Raw genomic sequence first — 12,257 nt, 5'->3', positions numbered from 1 at the left:
TAGATTGTTCTGATGCCAACACGCCCTGCATGAACAACGGTAATAGATACCCATTTTCCCCCGTGCTCTCGGCCCAAGCATATCCATGTACTCGCGTTTCATTTATTCAGTCAAACAATGGTGCCTTCTGGCCCTGCTGAGACTAATGATAGAGTAGGCCTGTGAGATAGAGGGGACACCTACCAGCGCTTGGCCTCTCTGCCCCAGCCCCGGCCTCAGAGGTTAGGGGGCTGGGGTTGTTTGACATGCGGTCGGTGCTGGAGGCTGCTCCCCGAGACTGGTTTCCTCCGGTTGGGGGCCATTGTGTAGGTGGGTATTGTGTTTGAGCTACCCCTACTGGGCACCCTTCATTCAGGTAGCAACGAGGTCTAGGTGCTTTGGCTACAGGGGCTAGCACGTCGGCTAATTGGGATCATACAGAGAGGCTTCCTTAGCTCCTCTTTCAGTGAATAAAGAAAAGAGGGGAGAGAGGGATGGGGGGGTGGATGGGGTGGGGAGGTGGGGGGGGGGCTGCTTGGTCTTAAACAACAGGATCTGTATCACCTAGAGAGCAATTTGTGCCAATTATGCCTTCAAGTCAAACGGAGCAATTTAACAGCTAGGGTATCAACATGGGGCTGTGGACACGTGCAAGGGGGAGTACTCGACTTTGGACTGTGTGTGTGTGTGTGTGTGTGTGTGTGTGTGTGTGTGTGTGTGTATGTGTGAGTGTGTGTGTGTGTGTGTCTCCGTATTGAGGCGGTATTTGGGGCACAATGGAGCAGTGCAGGTGTAGTTTCCTGCTGTCAGAATGTCTATCAGATCTATAACCGATTTCAGGCCCACCCAGCCGTGCCAGCGTGACGCTGATAGACCCACCACACCACTGCACTGCACCGGGTGCTCTCTCTCGTTCTAACTCACACACACACCACTTAAGTCATTATCTTCTAAAATAAAAGAATAACAATATGTTGACCGTTTTTTGTCGTGCGACTTTTTGAAAAAGATAGTAAATGTTGCAACTTTTTGATTTGTTTTACAATGTGTAACGTGTTTACCTTTGTGCTGTTTTAAATGGCCACTGTTTGCAGAAATAAAAGGGGGGGGTTCAATAAAACGCTGTCCTCTTCCGCTGTGCCACAGATTGCTATGTTTACCAAGTGTGTGGGTGTGTGTGTGTGTGCGTGAGTGTGTGTTTGTCTACGTGTGCCGTTTGTGTGTTCAGCGGGCTCTCTCCGAGCAAAGAGCCCTGCATGACCTTTGAACCCGCGGTACACTCAACACAGAAGTAATCAAACACACTATGCAAACAGTGGCTTTATTTAAATAGAGATACACAACCTTTCCGTTGAGGAAAATGTCCCCCCCTATGCCAAAGCCACTTACGACCATGGAAGTGTCAGCTTTGATGGTTATACACGTTTTTTTAGTCTGTTGCTAAGATCTGAAAACCTCTCGTGGTGAAACGGTTGAGTGTTAAATAGTAAACTGTAAGTACCTGTAGAAATAGACACTCAAACCTTTGAATGTGGGAATGAAAAAGAAACAGCTGCATACACATTTTTATGTGATGGCTTTGTTATTTAGACAATAAAATTAGTATACAAATAAAAAAATGAGGTTTCAAAGGAAGTGTGGATGGTTCAGAGAAGATTTTTAACAAATGTACAGGCTGTTTGAAGTGTTTACCTCTTGTTTATCCTCGGTTCGACTGTTTTCTCTCGGTGATGTCATGTCTGTTGACCTGTATACTGTGGAGGCTGTCTCATTTGTTTTACCCGCATTTGCAGAGGATGCCACTTTTGTGCGCTTTTGTGCTGCGGATGTCCCCTTGGTTTCATTCCTTCTCGCGACTGTGTCTGGTTGCTTTACCTGTGCGGGGCTGACGACTCCGTAGAATGTTCCGGAAGGTAGAACGCGTGGCAGTTGGCTGCCTGCCTGATTTCTGGCTCCATCTTCTTTGAGACGTCGTAGTAGTGTCCGAATCGGGACGAGGACGCCAGCGCGGTCTGTGTGAGGAGAGGTTAACAGGTTGGGCCTTGAAAGCACTAAAACCCAAAGAGTTAAATATAATAGGAATTTATTCAATCATTATCATAGTTTAGCCACACAGTTGCAGCCAATTTCTCATTACAAATGGTGTGCCGTCTCAAGAATCCCAATTCATTGCATGAGGCCAAATTTAATGTCTTTCTTGGCTTTCATGAAATGTCAAATAAGTGTGCTCCACTATGGCAATGCAATTGCGTTGTTTCTGGGTCATTCCTCGAGATTCATACGGCAGCAGACAAGTTAAACAACCACTACGGCCAGGTTCTTAATCATTTCTTTACATAAATGTCCACTTCTGCCTCTGAAAACAAATGGGTCGCGGACGCCGGGCACGGCGGATGTTTTCCTGCAGCTGAAAGAGAGAGTTTCAGGTCTTCTTTCCCAGTGAAAGCAGGGATTCCATTGTAAAAGGGGCCCTTAATCTACTCCTAATCTGGATTAGGGCCCCCGGTGTGTCCCTCTCCTGGCGAGATGCAGGGGAGGGTGGGCGAGGGGGGTTAGCTGGGCACGGAGGTTGGGGGGGGGGGGGGGGGGGGGGGGCTCATCTTCTCTTTGTGAGCATGGCAACCCCGCTTAGCGTTCCATCCCCGCCCTGACGGCCTCACCCTTGATCTGATGTCTTCATCAGGGGAGCGACATAGTGGGCCCAGGCTGCAGAGGTGTGTGTAAAGCGGGAACTAAGCGTGGACTCTCAGAGCGAATTTGGGATGCAAATCCTCCGCCGAGGCTTACTGGCGGTTTGTAAAGACGATTTTACAGGGGAAGGGGGGGAGAGGTGAGCAAGGGACATAGATATAAAGAAGTTTCCAGGGAGGGGAGAAAGAGGCAGAGGATCCCCAGGGACACACTCTGTGTGCAGTTAATCCACATAGCGATATGGATTATAGACTGGATGGGGGGGAGCCTGCAGGGAAGGGGAGGGTCACCTCTGCTCAAAGCGGAAGAAAGAGTGTAGGACTGCCGACCCTAGCCGGGAGAAAGGCAGGGATTTGGATGAAGACAGAAGGCGCAGGTCTGGGTCATAGAGTTGAGCAGGCAGACATGTCAATGCACAGGCTGCAAAATACCCCTGTTTCCCAGGCTAAGCAGGGGTGCAAGTGTGCGTGTATGTGTGTATGTGTGTTGGGGACCAGTGAAAGCCTACCTATCGCCAGCTAAGTGTGAGTAATCTGGTCCCGCTCTGAAAGGAGAGGCAGAGGTCCCATTCACACAACAAAGGAGTTTTGAAGCTGATGGATTTAGTGGTGGAGACAATTGCCAAACCCTGAAACCTTCGAGCCAGTGCTGTTCTTTCTCATGCCAACATTATTGGCAACACATGAGGGGTAGGAATTAAAAGATTTAAAAAATATATATAAAAATAAAGAAATAAGTCAACTCTATCCTTAACAAACGAGGTACTACTCATGACATAAGAGACAGAGGTCAAGAAATGCATTGCAATTTGTGCTGATGTATTTACCTGTACTTTTGGTAGATTCTGGTATCGCCATGCTATTTTCATAGCGTCCTGACTAGCGTGCGGCCCACCTAGCTGCATGCGTCCCTCCATTGGACTGTGGCTGGCGATGTCATCCAAGATGGGAGCAGGGAGTTCCTTAATACAATCACACACGCCACATGCATTCACGTCGCCTTGTGTGTAAGACAACGCCTTCAATTTCTGCATGCGTGTGTGAGTTGATAAATAAGAGCCATTAATGCTAAAGCATTATGGTTGTAGTGGCTTAAAAAGCAATAGCCATATATAAACGCAGGCCATTGCTTATATTATTTAAAAGACTTGTTCTCAAATTAATTGTTTTAAATTTGCATAAAGATTGAGTAAAAAAACACGCTTGCCGTCTACGTTAAGTACAAGAGTGGTCCCTTTTGATTAGCATAATTCAAGCCATAAAAAGAACGAAACGATCATGTGATATATGCCTGTGGGGAGTCCCCTGCGCTTAATAAGCCTTTGATATGTAAAGAGGGGGTTAGCTGATGACCCCTCCCACTATCAATCAGAGGCCCAGACCGCTGTTCCCGATGTGCTGGGTGGCAGTCAGCTTCTGGGGGCTCTAGTCCTCCTTTAGAGGGAGATGAATCCAGAAGCATCCCAACAATGCCACCCTCATGCCACCGTCGACCTTTCAGATACCCCTATTGACCCTTACACGTCTTCCTACCCGGGTAAGCTTCCCGTGGCCCCCTCTGGTCTCTGAGCCACCTACGCTGGTTAACATAATGCCCAGGGTAGCCATGCACCCCCCCCATACCAACCCCCCACCACCTCCCATTTTTCCTGCATTATAACTGCTGCAGCTGCCTAGGATAATTCACTTTAATTACATATGGCAGATTGGAAGGGACTGCTGCTAATACACAAACACATGGTTGACAGGCGTTATTCATAGCTCGAATGATCTTTTGATGGCACTAAATGCGTACGACTGGGAATGGTGGAGGCGATATGAATATGTGAAGATAATGCTGATCTTCCACCTATCGTTTTGGCTGCACCGATTTAGAAATAGTAAATTGCCCATTAAAGTGGAACATAAGACACAGCAGAACCGGGAGGGGACGCATTTGGACGGATTGCTGTTGTGTTTTCGATACCGTGAGGATGTCATCTGGATGGTCTTGAGCCGACGCCAAGAAGAGTTCATGTCCACATAGTACTCCCTCCGCCATGAAGTACTTCAAAACCATCTGAGAGTAGCTGTTGTATCGGTCCTCCTCTGAAAATACACAAAATACGACTACATAAAATGAAAACATCTCAACTTTACACAACATAAGACACACGCGAGAGCCTTGCCGATCGGATGACAAACAAAATGTCTACTCTCTGTCTCTTCTGTTGCTATTTTTCCTCTACCATCGGAATTGTATATACAGCAGATTGCATCAGGGCTTCTGACTGGAATCAGTATAAGGGTCACATTTTCCCTCCAACCCTTACAGGAATGAAAGAGGTGGCAGTTAAGACGGTGAGGGAATGAGGGTGTGATCGCTATACCTGGACATGAGGCAGTGAACATCCTCTTTCGTGGCTGGACCTGTGCCTTCATCTAATGTCACCTATCATACACCAGCCCTAGGGCAGTGGGAGACACCTGTCCCGAAGACTAACTCAGAGCCCTGGGTACACCCGGGCTGTCAGACCGAATGACCAGGAGACCTTATGTAGGGTAGGATGGTTGATTCTACCCAAAATGCTCCCTGACAAGCCAGCTTGCGTTCATCTACTGGGTTTCCTGTGGATTTTGATAGCAATGGCACCTTTCCAAACTCACTTTTTTCCCCCTTGGTTATTCCCCATGAAAAAAATGTTTTAGAGAAACAGTGGGAAATAAGCTGGAGGTTTCCAAATGCTTTTGAAAGTCGGTGTGACGTTACGATCCGGGGTTACATGCTTGTCCACTGAACTCACACCAAACGGTTGCACAGGCTGATACAGTACATTGTTCTCCCCCTCTTGACACCCAAGTGTTTCACTTTCGATATCACTTCGATCAGAGACAAAGGCCACGTCCGTCTTCACAAAGACGCCTCAAAGGACAAAGGGTTGAAAAATATCCCTCAAGAGGTGGACACTGTCGGATCACACAAAGTCGCCACCCGTCCATTCCAGAAGTGAAGCAGTCATCATCAACATTCTGTCTCCCCCTCCAAGCGCCACATAACTCTACTCAGCAGGCCGCGGCTGCTTCCTGTCACAACCTCCATTTTGAATGAAAGCCCTGGGCCCTCCTTGCACAATGGCCAACAGTGGGCACGGGGACAATGACAGCAGTGACAGTTTAAGGTAATGGAAATACAGCCGACAGCTTGGGAATGACATCCTCACATCCCATCACATCCTGGAACATCCGGGGAATGTCCCTTCCACCCACCCACCCACCCATCGCCATACACACACATGTCCCCAGTCCCTGTCCTCACCTACGGACTCAGTATGGCCAAGCAAATTCCATGGCTCTTCAATTTGTTGTCGGTGGGGCTCCCTGTTCTCTTATTGATGGGTTTCTAGGTCAGCAGGCCTTTGTGGCTTTCAGCAGGCCCCACAAAGACTCCCAGATGGGCCCTCTCAAGATGGGGCCTATTGTGGCTGTGTTTCTATGGGAGCCTTACAAATGGAACCTCCAGGAGTCATTAGGCTGTCGAGGCGGGGGGTAAGGAGGGTGGATATGGGACCGACAGGGGGGTTGGGGTGGGGGCAAGAGAGGAGGGGGTGGCTGGGTGAAGGGGGTCATATCGTTGAGCTAGATCAGTCACTCCCTGGACAGTCATGGGATGATTTGTGTTTGGGTTTTTTCTGGGCTCATTCTGACTTGGGTTTGGTAAAGAAGTGAACACTCCTACTTAATTTGCCTGTGAACAGAAGGGTGGGAGTGGGAGTACTATGGATCATATTGGTTGATGCCTGCTTTGGGGTGGAGAGAAATCCTTCGGGTCAGAATATTCGCCCCCTTGTTTGCTTCCTACTTTGTACGACATTGTTATGCAGACACATTACAATGATTGTCTAACAGTAAAACAGTCAACAATTTTCACCATTAAAATCAACACAGTCAGTCTTGTGTTAATTCAATGTTGCTATTAAGGTAGTAAAATTGACTTGATCATACAATTCAGCCATTTTATGGATAACGTGTATTAAAAAAATGTACTTCACATAACAATCCAAATACATCTAATTGGTGTTTTCTCCAGCAAGCCCAGCTGCTTATCCCTCCCAAATTGCCCCCCCCCCCCTCGGCCCTTGTATAAAAACCTTAAAGATGAGAGATCTTCAGACAGCAGCCATACTGGGCTCGTCTCCCCCCTGGATGACAAATGAGAGTGGACAGCTCAAGACACATGAAAGGCAGACAACGACCAGTCTGATAATTTTATGTCTGTGTCCCACAAACAGGCCATCACAGCTACAGGCGCGGCCGAAGGAGCCGACAGCTCCAACGCACGCACACACACTACAAATGCACCCAAACAAACAACAACTGAGGAACAGGAGCGTGCACACACACACTTCCCTTGACATAGTGCGTATGTGCCGACACGTGCATCGGAAGACGTGCACAAGTGGGTGCGTGCACACATTTCACCTTTACTGTGTCTCTCATTACCAGATGAAACCAACCGTGCGATGATTCACAAAATGGAAGGGAAGAACGCATTAGTGTGTAATCACTGACTCCTGCATCGATTGGGGGGATGAATTAAAGGGCAAAGCAATATCATCAGTTGGTATAGACCTAGGCTCCACACAAATTACAGCTTCAAGGGGAAACAAGACTACCTTAACCTTACTGTCTGCTGGTCCATACAGCTCAACTTATGATGAATAATAACAGTAATATGAATGGCGGAGAGACGTCTGTATTGCAAGATAGGCACATTTACTTTGAATATAAGACCGCAACATCCCTCACACATATGGGGATTATATTAATTAAGCTACGTTGTGAAGGTGAGAACTCTTGGGATTTTAACATGATGTGACCCTCTGCTCATTTTCAATTCTGTGAGAGTCTGACTATAAAACAGGGTGACAAAAGACCTGCAATTTAGCACCAAGCAAATGGTAACCAAAACAAAGGCTCTCTGACAAGCTGTAGAAAGTGGTAGGGAGGGAAATTTCTTGATTTTACTTCCTACAAAACTACAAATTTGCAGTAAAGGAATGCAAACACTGTGCAAGACCATCATTTAGTTAAATTATGACGATAATTATATTTTTCTATAGGATAGTATGGATCCTTCATGTATTAGAATACATTGTAATACACAACACCGTTGAGTACATTTTTTAACGTGAAGAAAAACATGTTACTGTTAGATTAGCAGTTTACTCCGATAGATAATAATTTACAACAAAATAATATTCACCATCATGATAATTGCTATTAACAATAAAAGATCGGCCAACTGGTTCCTCTTGCTAAAAATACCAAAAATGTAAACACGCAGGATAAAATTGAGAGCAAATGCATGTGTAGTCACATGGAGAAAGAAATAGGCATTTTGAGATAAATATGATAAGGCTCACCTATTAGCAGCACTGTCCCCACTGCTAGGCCCCCACCTGATAACAAACAAAGCACAACACATGATTATGGAAATACAGCAAGATGGAATTAATGGAAGGCATCACAACAAGTGAACCTATATTTCACAACTGAATAATGTCAATCAAAATACACATGAAAACAAAGCTCTTGAAACCGCTTATATTGCTGACCGTTCAAACCCAGAATTGTCCCTGTTTTGGTCATTTTTATTAAGCTATTTGAAAGAAACTTTCCCTTTGAATGGTGCGAAAATTAAATCCTTGAAACCATGGCAAAATATGTTCTCAACATGTATTATCAGTATGCTTCTCTTCAGAAAACAATACTCTGTATAAACAATAATTTAAAGATGTATGCTGTGAAAAAAATGTGTTGCCTCAAAACACTATGTCAGTGCAAGTGTACGACAATAAACTCTCAGAATTCATGTTAAAACACCAAACGAAGTGCCTCATGTACTTTTAAAAATGGTCTGAATTCGATGATCCTACCATAGCCTCCGGAAGATTGACACTTATCAATGATGGGGGGGTCAAACAATGCAAAGAGGAGTGGGGAACATTCTCATTCATCTGTTTGAGCCTTGTGATATCTTGACACTTGACTTTGAACCTATACCTTGAACTGAACCATTTCTGTGTGGGTATGGGAACAATAATGTCTGAATACCGTTTGACAAATAGGCAAACTTTAGCCATTAACCACCTTTTACTTCCACTAACTGCTGTGCATTTACATACATCATCAATAACAAGATGTAGCATCCAATTGAAAATGTATGTGTGATACGTTTCATACATAGACTGCATGCCATCTTTCCTCCGATAAAGTGAACCTCATGCTGAACGTGTACTTGAACGTTCAGCGTTTGTAGTTTTGAATTGACGACTTAGGAAAGTTACTAAAGTAAGACACAATATAACAGAAATTACAGGAGATGTAGGAGCTAATGCTAACTTGACAGGCTGTATTTTAATAAAACACTGACCTATCAAATAGTCGAGGGACGTAACACCAGTCGAAACTATAAGCTGTCCATTCTGAACTGAGGGTCTTGTGCCTGGTATCGAAATTAATTTACTTCTAGTTTTCTTCTGAAAACTAGTAGCATTAAATGACGAGCCCATACTCTTCATGGGAGCTGCCATGCTGTTGCTGCCCGATGACGCGTGTTGATGTTTTGGATTGTTGCGGCCAATAGGAGAGAGTATTGCTCGCACTTGCCCAATGAGGACTAGGAATGTTGAAAGGCTGTTTTATCACTCATGACCGAAGCAATATTGATGCTTTGAATGAGAAATATTTCTGGTAAGTCATAGTTCATTTTTAGTTGGTTGTGTGTCTTAATACGTTACTTTACTTTACATAAGGTTGCGGAATATCTGTGGGTGTTCCGACTTTGTCTGACATGGCGTGCTCTCTAGAGGCAATTGTCTCAGTAAGGTCTGTGCATGAATGCCAACAGTGTATGACCTTGTTTTTGTTTTTCCTTAGCAATATTACAAAACTATCATCTGCATTCCTTCTTATTCCGATTTTATATTTAACCGTTTACCACTGTCCTCATTCCTTGGACGTTTTGGAACAAAACTGTTCGCTGGCGTCACGTGACAGTATCAAGCCACGCACGTACCACTAATCCAGAACTGTTTCTGCTCATAAACATGTCAATTTTAACAGCACAATAACTAGGCAGATGGGAATCTCACATGTTGCAATAAAACGCTACACGAAATGGTACCTGGAGTGGACACACCTCTTTCCCTCCTGCGTCCAATCTCTAAATTGTAATTTAAAAACAGAAACAATCAGTTCGTTTTCTAGACTTCTGATTAACTTGTTGTATAGCTATTAGCCACATATGATGGGTAAAGTATAGCTGCCACAATTGGAATTGGAAATTGAACAATGTATTGTTATCATGGCAAGTGCTAATTTAATTGATATAGGCCTAATAATCCAAATAGATTAATGTAATATGCGTATATGATAGCATATACAGCTAACTTAAACTCAAAATATGAAAAACTCCCATAGGCCTATTTTCAAACATCCTAATCTCAGCCTAGTAGCCTGTATAGGCTATTGCCACAACATCTATATCACAGAATTCTGTACAAAAGAGATGGGAGAAATGTAGGTAAAGGTGTGTTGTTGTTGAATCAAAATAGCCCCACGTTTAAGTTAGGATGAAACAAACAAATACAATAACAGACACAAAAAATACAAATAATCCTTGCTATAGCTGAAAACATACAATATTCTAATAATATTTTGCTTTGTTCTTCTAACTTATTCCAAAATATATCAAATTAGATTGCTGCTACTTTTAATTCAATAACCCAACAAATAGATTAGACTGCTATGGGCTGTCAGTTTTGCCCATCAACTGGAACTTATCAGGTTGAGAATCGTGTCCACCATTAATGTCCTTTGTTGGCTACAGCAGTTGGTAGCAAAGGTTAAGTAGAGTGCTGTGTGACGCAGGGGTAGGCCAGGGGTGCCAAGACAGATGTATAACTCCAGAGGAAGCCATAGTCCAACTGCTCACTTACAGATGCTCTCAGCACAGGCAGTCCTGTTGTTTTGACAACACATTTGAGTTTCACATGTGTTGACAGGAGACCCAGGGACTATAAATCTTGACTGACAACACTAGGCATCGTTGGAGGCTTATAAGAGTCTAATAAGAAAGAAAATGGTGATACTGTGAGAGAATACAATGGAAAGTCTAATTTATCCCACTGTGCAGTGTTTTCCACTATCCCTCCATCCCAATATAACTTATGACGAGCTCCTCAGTACTGTTTGCAGTACAATGTGAAGCAGTGTAATCACGGCAAACTCGAAAACTACAAACAACGTCTTTTTCCCCTTTTCCTTTTCCATTTACCATCCGTCATTGTGTATGATGCCAGCAGCTTTTATCGATTTGTGTTTCTGATTGTGCTGTGTAAGGCCTGCAGTCATAACATGTCAGGGGCCTTTCCTGGTAGGATTGTTTGACTTTTGCAGTCTGACAGTATGGTTCTTGAAAAAAGAAGAATTGACAAAAAGGAGACGGGAGATTAAAATCAACACCCTCCATGTTTATTTAGTGGGTGTTGAAAAGAAAGTAATAATCTTTTGGGTAAAGGAACAATACAGTTGGGAGTTCAAGAGGCGTTGCAATTCTTTTTTTCACAACATGACACATTCTTTCTTTCCTCTGGTTTCTCCACAGCGTTTGTTTTGCACAACTTTAGGAAAACTGTACTAAATAAAAAATAATGCCCAGCACCCAATATATTTAAATAAGTAGGCCTATGTTTAAAATGAAGAAGGCCTGGTTGTCATTTAAAAATCATCAACACGTATTAGGCTTTGTTCGTAGCTCTGTAGGGACATTGCTAATCATGTAATTTATTTCAGTGATACTGGGACTGATAACATCTAGTCTCTGGAAGCCGGGATGTGGCTGGGCCTGAGGTCAATACAATAAACCTTGTCAGCTGACCTCCCCATTCAGTGTAATTGTCAGGGGGGCTTCCTCGGCCCACACTTCCTTTTGAATTATTAGCAGTTGTATTCATATCATTTGTCTTTTATTTGCTTTCGCTGACCCTATTGATGGCAGGTTTAAAACCCAGAGCCTCTCGAGCAGTAACCCGGCTCAGCTGTTTGGCGGCTGTGTTGCCGTTAGCAACATTGAAAAGAGCAATGTGGATATCAGTCCCTTCAATTAAGCCTTTGTGGGAGACTCAGGCGAGATCAGGGCAGAAATGCGCTTGTCTGGGACTGGGACTTCTACATCTGTCACTCTCTGTCCAGCCAGGTGTCAATGCCTAAATCAGGAGGATTATCACTTGATTGGACGGATAGCCACAAACAGACAACCCCCTCCCCAACCCTCTCTATTTGGCAAACCTCCTCCCTTTTCCTTAGCTCACATTAAGATCAAATGGAGCTCTGCTCTGCCTGACCGGAGCCCCACCCTCCTCCTCTGCCTTCTGCTGCCCAGAGGAAGACATCAGAGAAGGGATTCATTCCCTCTCTGCTGCGGCCTGCTCCTCTAGACTCCCTTCCATCTGGAATCCTCAGGGAGAAGAAGCATATCTGACAAGGGGCTTGTAAGCCTCTTAGCCCCCCTGTGGCCAAGCTCTCTCTCAGCCCATGTTTCCCTAA

At 44.6% G+C, this 12,257-nt stretch overlaps 2 protein-coding genes across 2 annotated transcripts in view; one reads left to right on the top strand and one right to left on the bottom strand.

Moving 5' to 3' along the window:
• The window catches only part of elp4 (elongator acetyltransferase complex subunit 4), a 54,706-nt gene extending 45,435 nt beyond the window's left edge, over positions 1-9,271 (bottom strand). Inside the window, exons 1-5 of the mRNA XM_056607666.1 lie at positions 9,082-9,271; positions 8,072-8,107; positions 4,636-4,757; positions 3,497-3,631; positions 1,855-1,991 (exon numbers count right to left, since the gene is read on the bottom strand). Coding sequence (XP_056463641.1) covers positions 1,855-1,991; positions 3,497-3,631; positions 4,636-4,757; positions 8,072-8,107; positions 9,082-9,241 — 590 coding nt within the window. The 5' untranslated portion in view covers positions 9,242-9,271. The remainder of the gene's footprint in view (positions 1-1,854; positions 1,992-3,496; positions 3,632-4,635; positions 4,758-8,071; positions 8,108-9,081) is intronic.
• Positions 9,272-9,291: 20 nt separating this feature from the next.
• immp1l (inner mitochondrial membrane peptidase subunit 1) overlaps positions 9,292-12,257 on the top strand; it is a 7,445-nt gene continuing 4,479 nt past the window's right edge. The window contains exon 1 of the mRNA XM_056607668.1: positions 9,292-9,401. The gene's annotated coding sequence lies outside the window, so the exon portion shown is untranslated. The remainder of the gene's footprint in view (positions 9,402-12,257) is intronic.

The sequence above is a fragment of the Gadus chalcogrammus genome, chromosome 14 (genome assembly GCF_026213295.1).
Source record: "Gadus chalcogrammus isolate NIFS_2021 chromosome 14, NIFS_Gcha_1.0, whole genome shotgun sequence".
Lineage (NCBI taxonomy): Eukaryota > Metazoa > Chordata > Actinopteri > Gadiformes > Gadidae > Gadus > Gadus chalcogrammus.
This window is presented reverse-complemented; position numbering and strand designations above follow the sequence as displayed.